This window comes from Thermobia domestica, chromosome 14, assembly GCF_964235325.1.
Source record: "Thermobia domestica chromosome 14, izTheDome1.hap1.1, whole genome shotgun sequence".
Taxonomy (NCBI): Eukaryota; Metazoa; Arthropoda; class Insecta; order Zygentoma; family Lepismatidae; genus Thermobia; species Thermobia domestica.
Window position 1 is genome coordinate 76,479,209 of NC_137467.1, and position 20,216 is coordinate 76,499,424.

Sequence of the window (20,216 nt, forward strand, 5' to 3'; positions counted from 1 at the left end):
CATCCCTACTTTTGCGTAATCTATATTTTCTACTCAATTATTGCTTTTTTTTTAAAAAAAAATGTGACGGCTCACGGTTGCGTAACTTTAGACTAAAGGTGACAGATGAGTAATGAAAGTGAATGATCACGGAGGAATTGGTGGAATGAGAATGTGGGAGAAACGGGAGATTCCCGAGAAAATACACGGACTTAATGTTGTTTACTACAAACTCATTTGGGTTGGAATCGGATCAGGAACTCCTTGCACCAGAAGTGACCGCTCCTCTACTGAATCACGTGGACACTCTACTTCCCAGATACGCACAATACAGTAAAATGGAAAGTAAAATGAAGGTAGTACAGATTCTTTGCACCTTTCAGTTATTGGGATTTGAAGCATAAAGAATAAAAAAACGTGCCATTACAGTAATAGTTCCTGTATATTGGATGTTTGTCCTCTGGCTGACAATGAAGGCCAACGGGTTTCCCGGAACTTCTTGTATTTCTTCATTATCCATTCCATTTCTTTAGCTGCGGGACTTCTTTTGAGAGAAAGAACACGTTTTAAGTCACATGTATCCAGACCTACATTTCCTTTACTTTCCCTTTACACATTTCTTGTGGTCAGTAGTGCAAGTATATGTATATCCAGTTCCTAAGCTCGTGTCATACCAGCCACGAAAATACACATGGACTATTTCCTCATTCATCTTATGTAACAGAAAATCTTGAAGTTAATACAGAAATCTCATAGCTTAAGACAGTGGTTTAATATCTGTCAGAGTATTTGGTTGGCCATACGTAGGCTAATTGTTGGCAATTGGTAGTAATAATATTGGAAAGTACGTTGGTCCAATGTATTTTAAAATGTATATTGATAACCAACAATTTACGTCATTTATCTAACAGTTTCGAGTTTGCATTTCAAATCGGAATTTTACCTCTTTCGTAGGACATAATGCCTCAGACCACTCAAATACATCTTACCAGTGTTTCTTTTAGAAAAAAAAAATGTTCCGAGGGCACCTTAGTATTCGGAAGGGCACATATTATTTTCACACGGTACTATTCTATGTATTATTATATTATAGACGTATTGTTTTGGTCTCCTGCGGAGGACACTCTCAGACCTCCGGTGGGCAGTACCTCCCCCCCCCAAAAAAAAAAACATGTCTGGAAGAAATACCTTACAGGCACCACTGAACCGCAGTGCCCTCTTCAGCTTCTCTAGGCAAATAGGGGTATATAACTTTAAAAATAGACCATGCCAACTTCTTTCACAAATTTTATTATTAATGGTTTATAGTGTGTAATGATTTTACAGCCGTGCCTGTAACGGTGTTATACTCCACATCACTCGAATTGGCGTTATAGTATCAACCAATAAGCTCGCAGTTCGCTGTTACTAAACCTTCAGGGAGGAATCTAATCATTCATAATTGATTTTGTTTGTATTTGTGTACAATTATGAATGATTAAATTGAAGGTTTGGTAACAGCGCACTGCGAGCTTATTGGCTGACGTCATACGCCAATTTGAGTAACGCGGAGTATAGTGAAATATTACTATTTACAAATGAATTAAATAAAAAATTTATTAAACAATTATAAAATACTTACTTGAAACAGCCCAGAGGGTGAATTTCTCCAGTTCTTGAAGCAAAATTCGACTATGGTTGACGCAAAGTTCATTAGGAATTTTATCTGAAGATGGAATATATGATGAAAATATTTCTTTTCGGTTGATCACTGATAAGACTGGATCCTTGTCAAAACTACGCTCAGCCCTCAGCTCTGTTTCAGGATCTGTTGTTGAGAATTTCCATACTGTGTCACCTGTTGTCACATTTTCGATCACTGAATATCCTTCGCTGCCATTTTGTGTCCAGAATAGTCCCCATACACCGACGCATACCAAGAGGCTGAAGCGATTCATTCCTTTGTTGAATGGAGCAATCGAATAAGCACGGCATAGAATCAATCACGAAGTAAAGCCATATGAAAATTGTACGTAAAGCAACACTTAATAGCAGCAGTAAGTGATAAGTTATATTCTCTGTAGAAATATAAGGCGTGTCACGATCTTCCTTAAGGTCAACATGGTTTCTAAGTTTACATGTGCTTTACTGAAACTCCAATCCCGTTGTCCGGGACCGACCTTGTATTTATAAGTTCCACATAATTAGCTTCTCTATCTTCATTAGTGAAGCAAGTAGTTTCATAAAATTCTTCAATAAGATGTAGGAAGGAGGCACATTTCACAATATGTAATTGAAAAGTCCTTGCGTCCATGGAAGTTACGCAAAAAATGCACCTATAACAATAATAAAAGAAATTAGCTATTAATTGATTATGAACGTTTTAAATGTTTGACAACACATACGTATATCATTTATTTGTATATATATAGGTTGGTAGGTAGCTCCACCGTAAAACTTTGGGAGGCGATTCCTTATATGAAATGAAAGAAAAACGTTCTAATAAACATGGGCCGAAAAACGTCTCCTTTCAGAGTTATGATCCATTGAAAATTCGAAAAATCACTTTTCAAAACTCCCTAACTTAGAAACTATAGGACCTATCCCAAGCGGTTCAAGGAATTACACAGGAACTAGTATGTGCTCTATCTAAATGTCCATGTTTTACCATCCTTCGTTGTCTGTAAAATGAACTGTAAAATGGAAGTTGAAGTATAGGAATATTCCTTTAAGTACTAGTGGTGCGTTCGTTTCGCTGGTACCGGTGAATTCTGAAACATGGATATTTAGATAGAGCGTACATATCAGTTTCTGTGTAATTCCTTAAACCACTTGGGATAGGCCCTATAGTTTCTAAGCCATGGCGTTTTGAAACGTGATATTTCGAATTTTCGGTAGTTCATAACTCTGAAAGAAGACGTTTTTCGACCCATGTTTATTAGAACTTTTTTCTTTCATCTCGTATAAGGAACCGCCTCATAAAGTTTTTCGGTGGAGTTACCTACCACTTTGTATATATATATATATATATATATATATATATATATATATATATATATATATATATACAGAATATGCACGGGTTACCTGAGTCACAGTTTTGTTCTGGCCACTCGAGTATCGCTTCTTTGATCCGGACAGACCCGGTAGCCCCTGAATCATATCTGGGGATGCGCACGAGTCGAGTTGAGACAGAATTTCCTTGAGCTGAGACACAGCTCTTCCAATAGAAAAATATACGTTTTTCGAGTCGAGACATCACTTTTACAGCACATTTTCGAAACGAGACAGCCTCTAATCTTGTCTCGTGCGCATCCCTAATCATATCAGCTAGCCCCGTGAGATGAGGTGAGCAGTCGAGAAATAGTTTTTTGCCTAATCTTGTAAATTTCGAAAAAGTCTCGTCTCCTTTTGTAAATATATTACAAAATATATGCTATGATTTTTTTTTTTAAATTTCATCTAGAAGCTATCAGATTCCTTCCGCACCACGAGAAGTCCACGAAAGATGTTGTATATTCATAATTAAACCATATTTATTATCGGAATATATTGTGTAATGGTTTGTGTATCTTCAAACGTTAATAAACGCTCTTCATTGTGTTCCGACAATTACTTTATCAACTTATAGTTTTATACTGTGCCTTGTGTAACACAAGATTTAGGTAACCTAGTGTTGCCCACAAGACTTATGAAATTTCTCGTCTCATCTCGTCTCGAATTTTAAAAAAATGCTTCGCGTCTCATTCTCGTTTGGAAAAGGAGACAAGACGAGACATTTCTCGTCTCATGGGTAACATTAGTATTGACTCTACCACATTATTGCAAAATTTTGCACTAGATTAATAATGTCCATTGTTGAGCTCGAATTTTCACGCACTGGTTTCCTGAATTTCCGACACCACTGTTGCTATTTATGAGTTTCTTCGAACAATCATCTAGTTCTGTAACACCGTCACCAGTGGCGGCGATTGGACGTTAAAAGTAGACGGGGCAAAACATGATCTGAATATGTGTATATCTATCTTAGTTTCCCTGGTTGTTTCTAATAGGGATGGCCACAAAGTTCCGGTTCCGGCGGAACCGGTCCCGCGAAGAATCGGTTCTCGGAGATCCGGTTTTCAGAACCGGTTCTAGAACCGATTCCGGACCTGGATTCGAAAACCCTGTTCCAAAACCGGATCTTAGGAACCGGTTCCAGACCTGGATCCGAAAACCCGGTTACAGAACCGGATCTTAGGAACTGGTTCCAGACCTGGATCCGAAAACCCGGTTCCAGAACCGGATCTTAAGAACCGGTTCCAGATCTCGATCTGAAAACCCGGTTCCAGAACCGGATCTTAGGAACCGGTTGCAGACCTGGATCCGAAAGCCCCCAAAGACCCGTAAAGGAGGCACAAAGTTCACCTTCCAAAAAAAATATGCAAAGAAGACCATGCGCTTGTGCCTTCCCCGCCCAGACCCGCTTGTGCCCCCAGAAAAAAAAAAATTGGTCCACCAGTAGGTGTTTAGCCAAATGAGTTGGCCAGTTTGCCTGTTTAGCCAATGAGTTTGAAAGTTACCCAGTTTATTTAGCCAAATGAGACAAGCTGCCGCCGCCTGGGCTCCTGCCTGTCGCTTCCACCGTTTATCTAGCATACTGTTCACAGCCTGCCAGCAGCTCGGGTTTAGCGTAGGGATGGTCACAAAGTTTCGGTTCCAGCGGAACCGGCTCCACGAGGAACCAGTTCTTGGAGATCCGGTTTTCAGAACCTGTTCCTGATCCGGTTCCAAACCTGGATCCGAATAACCGGTTCTAGACCTGGATCCGAAGAACCGTTTCCAGACCTGGATCCGAAAAACCGGTTCCGGAACCGGATCTTCTAGAACCGTAACCGTTCAGATCCGAAAACCGGTTCCACCAGGAACCGGTTCTAGCCATCCCTAGTTTCTAACACTTTGTTTGACGAAAGATTGTATAACTAATAGGATACTATCTTTTTTAGTTAAAATTCTGTATATCGTATTTCATATTTTATTAAGTAAATTGCCAAGAGCAAAAGAAGTAGGTACTAGCCTTTTGTACTCTTAAAGAACGAAAGTATAAGAAGAGATTTGATTCCTTGCTCATGAATATCTTAAAATTCTTTCTGGAAAACTGTGTGATCAGATTATTTAATAATAAATTTGCAAACCAAATAAATAGAAAGATAATATTAATCATAGTAATGAATAATGAGGCTTGTTTTGCAACAGATATATTAAAACAGGGGATTAAAGAGCAACTTATGTTTTTAATTCCACACATGCTATTAAATGTATGTTATCACTCTTAGAAAATGAAAGATAGTAAATACTACAAGCATATGCTACGACATTTAAAGCAATATTTGCTTTTGCAGCTTTCCGAAACATGTTCTTTGCCATTAATTGCAGTTTTCACTTTCTTGGAACACATCAAAACACAATATTTAGAATCACTCCACACTCCAGTTATACAAAATAATTCTAAAACCTAGAATTATGTTGAATTTACTAAATTTAATTGTATATACACTCGTACGCCCCTAAATACACCACTTCACTCGTATAATACATTGCAAAATAATAGAAAACGTAGATGTTGTTTCTTATTATTCTATTTTTAATCAATTTTCCTTGCTATTAGAAAGAAGAAAAGAGTTTGAAGAAGAAGAAAAGACTGTCAATTTTTGTGCAATTAAAGAATAACTTTTTTTTTTCGAAATGTTCTCTCAATTAGTTTCAAAGCGGCTTACTAACATATCGAGCCCTTGTAAGAAGAAGTGAATGATGTTGCAATTGTTGTGCTCCAATAGGTTAATTTTTGGGTTATTTTTCGTAGCAATTAAAATGCTATTCCTGTAGCTTTCTTAACTCCACGGGAAGACAGCCAATGCGGATTCATACACTTTACATTTCTAAATGAAACTACATTGATGGGTTACTCAAAAAAAGGGGGGCAACTGCCCCCTTCGCCCCCCTAATCGCCGCCCATGACCGTCACAGTGTCATTTTCACACCGCTCAACATCGTCTGTGTCAAATCGGTTCCACCAGGCCTGTTAACCGCAACACTGAATCCTTGGTGTTGAAATCATTTGCTAAAATGATAGTCATACTTGGAGTACTGGTCTGTATTAAAACCGAATTGTTTTTACACCGTCATTTTTTATTGTATGAGATCAGCAGCAAAATTACATTTAGATCTATTCAAAAAGAGTAGAGCAGCATGACAGAAACTATAAATTACTTCTCTGGTCTCTCTAGTCAATTGTTAAGTATTTATATATTGTTATCGCACTCTAAAAAACTTAGTTACATTTTTTTTTAACACGAAGTTTAAATTGAATCTTTTAAAATGTTTGATCCAGTGGAGAAAATTGAATTCACATTCGCTGTTGTTGTTGATTTTGAGTTTAGCATTCCTTTCAGCCGAGAGGTTATGTGAGACGTGTAAATCTATAGCGAACGAACCACATAGCTCCAGCCAAATATCCCACGCCAAAGGCTCGTGCACTAACTGCTTAGCCACGGGGGAGCTCTCACATTTGGAATCGCATATATTGCAAATTTCCTTTTCACAACTGCTCTCGCAAACGAAAGCTGCTGTAACATCGGATTCTACGGATCTATTTTTGTTTAAGCGTTCAGGTTAATTGAACGATTTCTTTCAAAACGGTGTTGAGATTTTTTTTTTTTTTTTTTTTTTTTTGGCCAAGAAACTTATTACAGGTGAAATAAAACTCAACTTCCCGGTGTTATATCTCATGAAGGGGACACAGCCAGATGAGTTATCATACTTGCATGATTTATGATTAACACAGTGATGAGCAAACTTTTTTTTTTTTTTTTTGAAGAGCCTGCAAGGTACGTCTTGCGACCTTGCTGAAAATAAATTATAAACATCAATGGTATATTAAATATTACTCAATATAATATTTATGTTTAATTAGAAGGTAGCTACTCAGGCCTGGAGTATATTTATTTATACATATATTTACTAGTGTAATGGTGTATAGTAATATTTACTTATTTTATGATGTATATATATTAGAGATTTATTCCTCATACTTAAAGAAATGCAACATATTCTTTTTCAGTTAGCTAGCTTCAAAGTTAATATTTCTATGATAGTCCTTCGCTTTTTTTGGGAAGCTGTTTGTGAGGCTAGCGAGCGAATACCATTGTATTCTGCCTTCATTGCTTGTATTTTTCCATTCGAGTTGTTGGCACGCTAAATTTTTTAAAGGATTTTTTGTAGCTATTTTTTTAGCAAGCCAAAACATATAAAAAGTCAGCCAGTTCTTTTGTTGGTTGCTGTGCGTTATAGGAGTCTTTGAGTTAAGGTTTTGGCTAGTCAAACCGCTGCACTGAAAGTGAAAACCTAGGTAGTGCAGTGGGGAGAATCCCTTTTAGTTAGTTACTGTATGCAGTCGGATGAGCAAATTCGTTGCATTACAGATATCCGCTAAAACAATTGGGCTTTGACCATCAGAGAGTTTAACCATGATAGGAAATTAGAAATTTAAGGTTAAATTTAGAAAACTGATCCTACGCCTAAGCGGAGGCTACTTGGATCGTATATTGATTGTTTAGAATGATAGCAGTTAGGCTATCTATGGAATCTATGTCGAAGGCGAGTGACGTCGAATAGACTTAGGCATCGGTTCCGTTCTAATGGTGATGAAACTTTGAATCCGAATGCGTTTGGATTCGATGTCCTGTGTGTGTATTTCTTAGCACAATTAGGTACTGTGAATGTTTAGAATTTTTTCTCACTGCAACTTTCATGCAGGAAAGTGTGAAAGTGAATGTTAACCTAATTCCTCATTTCTTGAATGCAAGGAAATAAGGAAATTTAGTCAGAGCTTACAACGACTTATCAAGAATAGTCGTTAACCTGGTTCGGCTAAGTAAGATATACAAATTTCGAGTGGAATTTCTTTGCATGTAAAAATTAGCTTCAATAATTATATACGATTATTCTCACCTTTACTATTAGAATCATAAAGTCGGTGAACGGTGTTAAAAATGGTTTATTAGTTGATATACTTTATAATATCTTTTCCTTAAAACTGTCAAGCACACAAACTTGCTGACTAGGTATCCATAAACATGTACATAGCAACAACTATCCCATAATAATAATTTACATATCTTAAAAACATTCTTCTTCTGTTATTATTAAATTAACATTCTATGAAGTATAGTGCATATGTATGAGCACTTTCTGCCCAAGGTACAGGTAATTATTACACTATCCAAAGTATTTTGTTATATAAAAATGTCGCCCGACAAATGGACTGAATATAAAAGTCATAAGCGAGTTTGGCTTTTATGTTCAAGAACCACTGGTCCGTTTACAATACTGTTCTTACATTGCATATGTCCATCACATTTTGATCGCACCTCGTATATCTCTTCATTACATTTCACATATATATATTTTTAACAAATCTTACACTTCATCAATACTTATCTTTTATTACAATAATTATATTTATTTTATTATTATTCATTACATTATTATTATACTTTCTTATTAAAAATATCGTCGCTCATTTACTTAATCGTTGAAGGGTGCGAATTCAAAAATAGTAAAGGACAAACATGAGTTACAAATAGTCAGGGCGCATTATATAATAAATAAGTTAGATGTTGCATTTAAAGGCATACATCGTAGCACTAAGATGTCATAATAAAGAAGAATCTCATTCAAGATAGTCGTTGAATAATTAGTTTTATAGAATGGATCTTATTCTTAACATAATCTTTGACAATTAAGTTTTCAACACAAATCAATCTAATATAAATAATCTTTGCTTTTAATTAATTATAAATCGAATTATGATTCTTAACATTAACAAGAAAGAATAAAAATCATTTGAAAATTAACTTTCCAGTCTACCTAAAACTCTATTTAAGCACTTCGAGTATTTATAAGAATCGTTTTCATTATTGATATTAACACATAAACTTAAAAATAAAAATTCACAAGAATCTATAACTGATATGAATTTAACCTAATTTCATTAACGGTAATCAGGTTACGTTCGTACTTGCATACGATTCTAATAAAGTACATTGTACTGCACAATCATTATTATGTCCCCTATTACTGTTCTGTACAGGAATTACTTCAATACCTGGATCCGGATGTGAAGTGCCATCTCTTGATCTCCAATTATGTCTATCCGCGTAGTTTGTTGTATTCCTGGAATTTCGCCATACATTACGTCTATTTTTAAACCTATTTTGATTATATGATCTAACATATGGATTGCTACGATTAATTAGGTTAGGCGGATTCCCTACATAACTTTGCCTATTTTGCTCATTTTGATTGCTAGAATTTACTCGGCTTAGGTTATGTTCCGTATTGTTCACACTTCGGATATTCAAATTCCGAACAGGCACAAAATGATCTGAATTATTCTTATTTTTACCCATTCCGGCTTGTTGATTCATAGCATGGTATTGAGTTTCATAGCATTGGACAAGCATTAATAAATGGTTGAAACTCATACACTGGGTGGAAAATAAGATCTGTTGTAACTTAAATGGAAGCAAATTTCGAATCGATGCTATTATTCTCGATTCCGATTGCAATGGATTAACGACCTTTAATTCGTTGTATGTATTTACAACAAACTCTACAACAGATTTATGCAATCGAGGATTGAAGTGTTGATTTCTAATGGTGGCATCTCTATTTGCCAGCAAAAAGTCATTTTCATAATTGGCGATTAGTGCCGCTTTGAATTCTTCATAAGTACTGATGTGATCACGTACTGCTTTAAACCATAATGAACAAGGTGGGAGTAATACATGAGGGATTAATTTCATATATTGTGATCTATCTATACACATAATATTGCACTCATCCTGAAATTTCTCTAAGAAAGAAGTAGCATTCTCGTTACACTTACCACTGAATTTACTCATAGCTCGTATTTCACTCATCTTAACACTTAACTTTACCTTCCTTTTATCCTTCCGTGTACTTGTTGAGTGATAGTTCCTATCCATTACGTGATGTGTTGTTACACCATCTATGTTTCGCCCATCTGTACTCTTCGGATGTATTTCGTCCAATATAATATCCTCATCAGACCCCGGCGAAGGTGAGTTCATCACTGGTGAGTGGGGAAACTCCAAGCGATCACTACCCAAGTTATTACGGTATGTGTTATCCTTAACCTGTAGCGTTCTAATCTCTTCCTGTATAGTAGCTAACAATTGCGTATTTACACGTATGTTGTTAGAATTGTTGATGATCTGGATCTTTTGCTGTTGAACGGAAGATTCTATCACTTCTAAATCCTTTTTTACAGCACTGATTTCTTGGTTTTGGTGATTGTGCTTCTCCTGACAATCATCGGATATTCTTTTTAACTTTTCCTCGAACTGTGAGGATATGTCATTCACCACCTGGACAATTGTCTGTCTCGTTTCATCTGACTTCTGTTCTATCCGTCTACTTAATTCTTCATATTGCTTGTTAGATTCGTCAAACTTCTGTTCCATTCGTCTACTTAATTCTTCATATTGCTTGTTAGATTCATCACACTTCTGTTCTATGGCCTGCTTTATCTCGGTAGACATCTGAATCAATTGTCGCTGTAAAGCTAACAAGATTCGGTCTTCCGATGTCAATCCTGGTGTTACACTAGTTTCACCGTTGTCACTATTATTTGATTCATGCTCCGTTGTTTCGTTGACCATTTTTCTTACAATTATTTTACCACTTCTCAATACGGTCAAATTTGTATTCATTAACTAAAAAAGTAAATTCACTCCTACTATGCTTCGGGATGAGAATTTACAGTATATCCCGGGTGAGGTAAACCAAAATTTTTAACGAACGTTCTTATCACTGGATAGTCGTTAACCTGGTTCGGCTAAGTAAGATATACAAATTTCGAGTGGAATTTCTTTGCATGTAAAAATTAGCTTCAATAATTATATACGATTATTCTCACCTTTACTATTAGAATCATAAAGTCGGTGAACGGTGTTTAAAATGGTTTATTAGTTGATATACTTTATAATATCTTTTCCTTAAAACTGTCAAGCACACAAACTTGCTGACTAGGTATCCATAAACATGTACATAGCAACAACTATCCCATAATAATAATTTACATATCTTAAAAACATTCTTCTTCTGTTATTATTAAATTAACATTCTATGAAGTATAGTGCATATGTATGAGCACTTTCTGCCCAAGGTACAGGTAATTATTACACTATCCAAAGTATTTTGTTATAAGCTGGGAGTGAAGGCTGACAACCTAACCCAAAGACCAACCTATACTATAATTAGCTAGTTTCCTTTTGGAAGATTTCATTTGGAGCCTCAGATTCAGGATTAGGCTAGACTGTGTCAAACGAGTCAAGGACCATCTTTGAAATATAAGGAGTACGGGCCAGAATCGAGTGTTTTCTGTAACCCGTATTCCCATAGGTCCCCACTGATTAGAGAAATTTTGAATAATTAATGAAAATACAGGAATAAATAGAAATAAATAGGAATAAATAGAAGTTAGCTTATTTCTTGCTTTCTTCATTATTTATTGGGGAAAAGCAAGCAGGAAATTTGATTGCAAATAAGGACAGAGTGGCGTCCTAAGACTATCCAATAACACATTTCCTAAATTCCAGTATTTTTGAGAAAAATATTTAATCTCCATATTAATTTCTCAATGTTTTCATTTAATTTCTTTGATGTGAACCGTTCCTAGATATGTAACGAGCATGTATTTATTTTCGGACATATAATTATATATTTATTTAACAGAAGGTTGTGAATGGGACTTTTTCGAATTGTTATTTTTTTATTTGATTTGAAGTAAAAAAAAAGCAATATTTCTTGAGGAAAGGAAAGGTTAATTAGTAACTTCACCTCAAGTGGGGGGCTGAGCCAATTATATATATATATATATATATATATATATATATATATATATATATATATATATATATATAGTTATATAGACAAGAGCAGTAGAGTTCTGTTATATAGACAAGAGTTCTGTTAAGAGAACTGACGGAAGATATATCAGATCAGATAAGATATACATTGTGTTTCAAAACAACACCGACAACGTTTGGGAGGTGATTCCTGACAGCAAGACAAGACGAAAAGTATAGACCAACCTGGGTGCACAAATGCTTCTTTCGGAGTTATAGGCTGCCGAAAACGTAAAAAAACGAACTTTACAAGTCCATAGCTCTAATATTATGGGACCTGCCGTAGTCGGGTCAAGACTTCACTTAGGAACTAGTATATGCCCTATCCAAATATCCATGTTTCACAATCCTGAGTTACTTCTGCAACAAATTTTTATAAGGATAGTTGATGTGTACTTCAAATTGCATGCTCATAGCCCAACTCCGTCTAAAAAATTGTTGCTTGAGTACCGCAGGATACTGATGATGTTAACGACTATCGAAACAGGTGAACAAAGTATATTAATCTTTACGTGACAATTTTGAATTTGGAAAAATGAAATTTATTCCTTAAACTTATACTTCAACTACAGGAAATTGCTTTAAGAAGTAATTTTTCAATCTCAACAAATGTATAAAATGCCTTACAAGTAAATTTCAAATTTTCCCTGATACAGTCCCTGTCATCTTCCTTAAAATTATCTAAACAGATGAACAAAATATATTAATCGTTGATAGGTGGTGAAAGGTGACAGGTTTGGATTTACAGAATGAAAGTTACTTATTAAATCTATACTTCGAACTAGATTAAATTACTTCGAACTAGATACAAATTAAAAAAAAAACGTTCATAAAGGGGCTGTTAAAAAGTTTGTACCGGTAACCGGTTTTAATCAAAATAACAGCAATATTTCCGGCCAAGCTGGTGAAACACCGGCCAGTTGGCAACCCTACTCAGAGGTTGAGAATCGGTGCCGTACATGGGTGTATAGTAGATTCGCTTCATTATACAGAACAACTTTCCAAGTTTCAGATGTATTACTTATTTTCCTTCAGTCCGTGCAACATTGGTCACGAGTGACATTTCCAAACGGTAATTAAATTCTTGCCATAAGCGAGGAATGTGTCCATTCAGACATGTGCCTACATTTCACGTGTCTCCTTTGACTTGAAGACTCTGGAAAGCGTGGGTTAATGGATACAACTTAAACAATGCTTGCCTATAAAACAATTGGTGGAATGAAAAAAAATGAAATCTTTGAGTTTTACGTCCCACGATTATGCTGGTGAGGCTAAAGGAGACGGTGATGATGAGTGATGAATGAAATGGTGGAATGAAGAAAGTAGGAGGAAACGGGAGAACCCCGAGAAAACCCACGCACACGGTGTTTGTCCACCACAAAGTTCACTTGGCGGGGGCTGGAATCGAACCCGGGACCCCAAGCACCAGAGGTGAACGCTCTACCAACAAGCCACCGCGGCCCCTTGGTGGAATGAGTGTGTGAGAAAAAACGGAACAACTTTCACAAAACTTACGACCAGAATGTTGAAATGAAATGAAATATTTCTGTTTTTCGGCCCACGGTTATGCTGGCTAGGCTAAAGAAGACAGGGATGATGAAAAATGAATGCAATGGTGGATTGAATAAAGTGGGAGGAAACGGGAGAACTCTGAGAAAACCCACGAACCTGGTATTTGTCTACTTTTAGCCTAGCCGGCATAACCATGGGTTCGTAAAACTGAAAGATTTCATTTCATTTCGACCTTGCACTTCAAATCGAAATTTTATTTCTTTTATAACGATAACGTTGTATATTGTTTATTTCGATTGTATTCAGGGCAGCTGTGCTAAGCACTATCTATGTAAGAAGAAGAAGAAGAAAATATTTAATAGGCTGATATAGATATTTTGTTAATGCGTTGCTATGGTGATGTTAGCCGCTGTCAAGGAAATGTTTATAATACATAATTGTGAGTGTCGCCATAGTTGTTAGGTGCACAATTGTGAATAGTGCGTTAAAATACGTTATTACCGTCAAATATAGATTTATGTGCATTCTGAAGTGGTGTATGTTTCTACAGTCTATCTTTAATTTACGTAATAACTAATATATATATATATATATATATATATATATATATATATATATATATATATATATATATATATATATATATATATACGAACTGTGGGCAAATATATAAAGTAACGTTATACTTTCGTAGGTGGTATCTTGGCAATTGAGTCTGTTGGTAAATGTTCGGCAAATTAAACGTGGGCCAACGTTGGTAATTGGCTAGTCTACCGTTTGCCACTTTTGGCCCTACAGTTTATGCTGATAGCATGGGCGCCCGAAAGGGAGGGCTCGGGCTCCTCTGGCTCACGAAAATGTATACGAGATATAGCAAACCACATATATTAAATACCAGAAATACCAGATGTAATATAGCAACCATGGAGATGCTTCCCTTAGAAAATTTTCTTCACATGCCCCTGGCTCGTAGAGCACACACGTGAAGAGTATCACTTAGCACGACTGACAAGAATTTTCCCCCATGGTATCCAGGGTTTTCACCTAGTACTATTCTGAATTGACCTCTTTCCTCCTGTTTATTTCTGTGTTAACGACAAGATTATTATCATTTATCCTTTGCTCAAAGTGCAGTATGTATGGCACATGATTCTGATATTAATAATAAAGCCATTAATGACTATTATTCAACTTGTGAATGTACTTTCTTTTTCCGCCCGCTTCTTGCAGAGAGAGAAAGTAATCAACGGATTGAGAACGAAGAGAAAAAGTGCATTACATAATAAGAAATGAAGTAATTACTGTAACGCTCTCGTCAGCATGATGGTAATGCGGAATACGCCATGTTCTTAATAAATAATAATAAAAAAAATAATAACAGCATAATGATAAATAGTAAAAGTTTATACGAAAGTCAACACCTCAAGAGGAATTCCTATTCAGACGTAAATAGCATGAGTTGTTAGTAATTACTCAGGAAAGAAAAATCCAGTTGAAGTAAGTAAACAAATATTTCCAGTTTTTAAGTCACCAGCTTAAGCTGTCTATGAAAAAACTTGTTTGCCAACATCAAATATAACTTGTTCAGGTTACAGGTTCAGAGAAAGAACTTACTGAAGTGACAGTTTTCTCTGAACCTGAAAATATAGCAAAGAATATTATAAAATACTGAAAACCGTTTATTCCCGTGTGGATACATTTTTTCTTCAAATATAAAACTGTTATTATTATATTGTTCCATTCTATTATTTATTGTTTGCTAGGCATCAGAAATTACAGCAAATTTTACACAAAAAGCACGAAAACATAAATAAAATAAAGAAGTAGCATGTTCTTTTTGTGGATGATTCATTTGACAAAAAAAGTATTGGTTATGCATTCTCAGTGAGACCATAAGGAAATTATTATTGAAGCAAGCGTAAGCGAGCTTTTACCATTCTTCAATACTGACGTTTGTGTATCTGTCTGTCCCTTTGGCTGTTCCACGATAACTCCAGTAAAATTAATTTAATTCTAACGATTTTGGTAATTAGTACATAGGTTCCTGCAACCTTCCTACATCACCCTATTGTGTGGTGTTTCAATACATGAAGAATAAAAGGGGAAAAGGTGTAAAATGTATCCAATGTTGCGAGTATGAATTTATGCAAACAAAATTATTTACGTAAGATTTATTTGATTTCGACAGATCGTAGTGTACAGTTTTTAGAAAATTCCGAAGATCCCCATAGATTACGGTTAAGTTCTACCAATAATGAAAGAATAAACTTCCCCTTTCCCCATCCAATTTAATAGAATGAAAGTTTTCACTTAAGAATTATGTTCCACGGCAATTACTGGTACACACACACACACACACACACACACACACACACATATATATATATATATATATATATATATATATATATATATATATATATATATATATAACGCTTGATTTCGATGGAATAGGGAGAGTAGTTGTATTGAAGTATCCTGATATACCTAAGATAACTAAAGAATTCCACCCCCCTCCTGATTGTTTGGGAAAAGTTTTGCGATCACTTTGGTAAAAAAAAAAAAAAAATCGATTTGATAAAATATTAGTAAAAATTATTTCCTTCAATAAAATGTTATAAACATTTTCTTTTGAGGCTTTTCGCAATCCTCAGTGTTTGGATTAAAACATTCAGAAACTGAGAGGTGAGTTTATCCCTCTGATGTAGGATGAATACCTCCTCCGATTAAGAAATAATGTATATATTCAACGATAACTTTGGTAAAAGTATTTTGATCAAATATATTTTCTCTTTCGTCTTGTGGTTTCACAATCATCCTCACTGCTTTGATTTAAAATCAATTGACAACGAGAGAGTGAACTTTACCTCTTTTCCCACATGCGAAAATACTTCCATGTTTACTTTTTTTTTAGCAGTAATTATTCCATTTTGACACAATATAGTGTGTACATTTATTGAGGGTCTCATACAATTCCTAATACTTGGAGCTGAAGTTGGTTTAAAATGAGCAGTCACCTTACATCTCCCTTTTCCTCCTGCTGCACCCACCCACACACACACACAGTATGACTTACAATAATATGTTCCATAATAGCTTTCATAAAATAAACTAATTTGATTTTGCTTAAGTATGGCATAATTTTACTGAGAATTTCCAAATATCTTTATTGACGGAACTGAAATGAGTCATATTGTATCGTAAATAAAGTATTTTCATGAGAATTTCGTGGAAATGTTCTGATTTTTGTAAAACAAAATGCCTGTTTTGTTTGAAATTAGATATAGTTCGGGGTGGGAGCCGATCTTGGGGGGGGAGTACGAGGATGCTCGGAACCAAGATAGTAGCCTTATACATTCCAGGATCTGAATATATTTGCTTGGATATCTAACAACGAAACACATACTTGAACGGGTCCCCATCCCCGCAAAACTTTTACAGAATTCGGAGCCACTGTTGAAATTAGTGGAGGGGGGCACGGCGGCTCAGTTGTAGAGCTCTCATCTCTGGTGCATGGCGTCCTTCTTTTGGTCCCCGGCCAAGTAAGTTTGTGGTGGACAACATTGTCTCTGTGGGTTTTCTCGGGGTACTCCCGTTTCCTTTCACATTCTCATTCGACAAATTCTTATATCATAATTTACTTGCCTTAGTCACCCGTCTCCCTTAGCCTAAAGTGCATTGACCAAAAGTGGACTTTAATCTCTTGTGTATTGAGGGTTCCATTTATAGTTTGCGTACAAGAGATGACTTCTACATTGATCCAGTGGAGGATTTAGAATGTATAAATGGGGAGCAGATACCCAGAACGCAGACTATGATAGGTATATCATGAGTTTACTATAAACTTTCAAAAATATATAAATTATAGCTTAATTTATTTTTGTCACTCAAAGGATTGGGGTAGCCTAGGCCCCGTTGACCTCGGGCAAGATTCGTCACTGAATTGATCAACATAGAAACATGTCTAGCATATACGGATAGGAAATTATATAACATGTTACCTGCTGTAATAAATAAATAAATATAAAAATAGAAAAATATTCTTAAATTCAACAAATTTCTGTAAATTTATCTTCTAAAGAACCGTTTTTTATACTCTTGATAAGTTTTGTAATTTTGGCTCCAGCAACATGTAATTAGGCTAAAAGCTTGACAAATCTAATATTATGAATATAACCTATGAATAAATTGAAATTAGCCCTCCTCCTGATCTACTGACTAGCGCGTGTGCCTTTGACTTCGTGAACGAAATTCCTCGTTCGATTCTCGATGGTTAGAAGCCCCGCAGGGCCCGTTTTGTTCTACCTTGACCCTCATGATAATTCGTCACCACGAGTGGTCCAAACTTCGATGTAAATCTAACCTCACCTGTTTCCTTGTAACGAACTTAAAACAGGTCGAGCGCAAACAAAAATGATACATTCTATCTCAAAACTTATTTTAGCGAATTATCATATTAAATGCTTCTTTATTTTTTTTTAATTCTAAAAATTCGCAACAACATTTTATCTCAAAACTGATTTTAGCGAATTATCATATTAAATGATTATTTATTTATTTATTTATTTATTTATTTATTTATTTATTTATTTATTTATTTATTTATTTATTTTTAATTCTAAACATTCGCAACATGCTGATCGGGAACAACTGCTATATGTCACTGATTTATTGGTGGAACTGAAACTTTACTGGTTTGACTTCTCATTTGATCATCAAATCTGTCTCATGTGTCTCTTACTCCGTGAAAATTGAAATTGGTTATATAAATTTAATATTTCAATAATCAAATTTAAGCAATATTAAAATCATATGTAGTGCAAATTCATTTTTGTGCAAGTGGAAATTAACTAGACTTGAAGAAGAAATCAATAAATTCACATAATTAAAACTCCAGCCTGTTTCTAAGAAAACAGAAGAAAAAAATATTCCGCATGTAAATAAATGGGTTGTAATGAAAGTATTGGACAGATACTCAATACCGTTAATACATGTTTTCTTATACTCTACCAATTCAAAACCAAAAGCACTTATGTCAACGCTGTGTTGTCCAAAAATAAATATTTTCTATTGTGTCTCATTGAGTTTTCAATCTAATTTTTTCTTGCTAGCTCGTAAGATGTACCCTGACACAAAGAACGTCCTAACTTCAGTCGTTATTCGCGAGTTGTGGCGTTTGTTTTTTTTTTATCTCCTTACTGATTTCGGCCTTTTCTAAATCTAGATATGTACGCAGTCATTTCTTTTTTCAACAATTACCGTCAACCAATTCCATTCTTTGTAGTTTGTCTGTATTCTGTAAGATCATTGAGAAGTTAGAAAAAAGTGTACAGTCCGCAGCAAAGGTCCTGCAGCATGAGCATGTAAGTTTATTGTGAAACTATGCCTAACTGTGCAAGGAATCAACATAAAGCTAAGTGGCACGAATCACGCCAGAAGAAACCTCGGCGTCCTCAACTGCACACTTATTTTGGAGCAAAAGACTTCGTCGTTTCGCAATAAACTTACATGCTCATGTTGCAGGTTTTTTGCTCCGGACTGTACAAATTTCACCAGAAATATAAGTAGTCTCCCTATCTATCATTCGTTTTTACTGGTATTACATTTCTTCATCTCGTATTTTCTTTAAAGAATTAAAATGAATTTAAAATGCACATTTCTTACAAATTTCTAATTTTTTTTTATTAATATAGCATAGGAGCATCCACGCGGGGGGTCCACTGGGTCCGGATCACCCCAAAACTTTGTACCTAACATACATTTGCACACTTTCTTTTAAAACTATACTTATTCCGCAGAGAAATGATTGGTGTAGCTTAAAGATGTGAAAATTATTTTTAACTTTCTACATTTTTACTGAGAATATTGCTGGTAGCACATAAAAAATACTTACCATCTTTTCGGGTGTAGAATAACACTGATTCAATACTACATAGACGTATTGTCGTGTGATTTGGAACCCCCCCCCCCAACTTGGACCCCTCCGATCAAAAATTTCTGGATGCACGCCTGATATAGCACATAATGATGCATTTTAGTCTAGAGAACCAAATAATATTTAGGGAGCAGGCCTTCTGTAGTCCACCCCTTGCTGCAGATTTCTAAATGACAGACCAAACAACTTTGATTTTGATAAAATGTAGTCAGTATATTGTGTGATGTCATCACTGTTTTCCTGGGTTTTATAAAACAATTTGCTACATTTCAATTTAAGAACTTCCTAAAGCTGAATCAACATTGCAAAATCTTTGCTGATACCGGAAACTAAACTCATACCACATACACCAAAGACACTCGCGGTAACCACTTGGCTATAAGGAAAGCACAAGTACTGAATCACCAGAACACATAAATAGCTGATTAAATAATATTTATCTTTTGTGAATTTGGTTACGATTTTATGGAACACATTAATATTACTTACAAGAATTACAGTTTCCTGGGCTTATTCCGTCAATGAACACTAAAAGAATCTTTGGAAAAAATAAGACAAATTAACATAATGGCTCAAATTTATATTTACCAATATGTTTACAACGTTAATATCTATTGTGTTGAAGGTAAACATAATAACTGCTTTTGTCGTACCTATCTTACAGGTCTTTGGAACGAGTTTTCTGGTTGTTATTTATTGTTGGGTTTTCTCGAAAACTCGTAGATGACAATCAGTTTGCAATAAGTTACTCTTTAATGTACGCGATTTTGTCAATCTTTTCTTCATTGTCTATCTGTTTCAACCCAATTTCGCAATAACAACTCGTACCTGATTCTACA

At 35.3% G+C, this 20,216-nt stretch overlaps 1 protein-coding gene across 2 annotated transcripts in view; it reads right to left on the minus strand.

The window, feature by feature from the left end:
* Positions 1-19,959, minus strand: part of LOC145670150 (nose resistant to fluoxetine protein 6-like) — an 85,084-nt gene extending 65,125 nt beyond the window's left edge. For both annotated transcript variants that reach the window (XM_081738522.1, XM_081738521.1), the window contains exons 1-2: positions 19,867-19,959; positions 1,601-2,294 (exon numbers count right to left, since the gene is read on the minus strand). In XM_081738522.1, coding sequence (XP_081594648.1) covers positions 1,601-1,916 — 316 coding nt within the window. In that variant the 5' untranslated portion in view covers positions 1,917-2,294; positions 19,867-19,959. The remainder of the gene's footprint in view (positions 1-1,600; positions 2,295-19,866) is intronic.
* Positions 19,960-20,216: the final 257 nt, after the last annotated feature.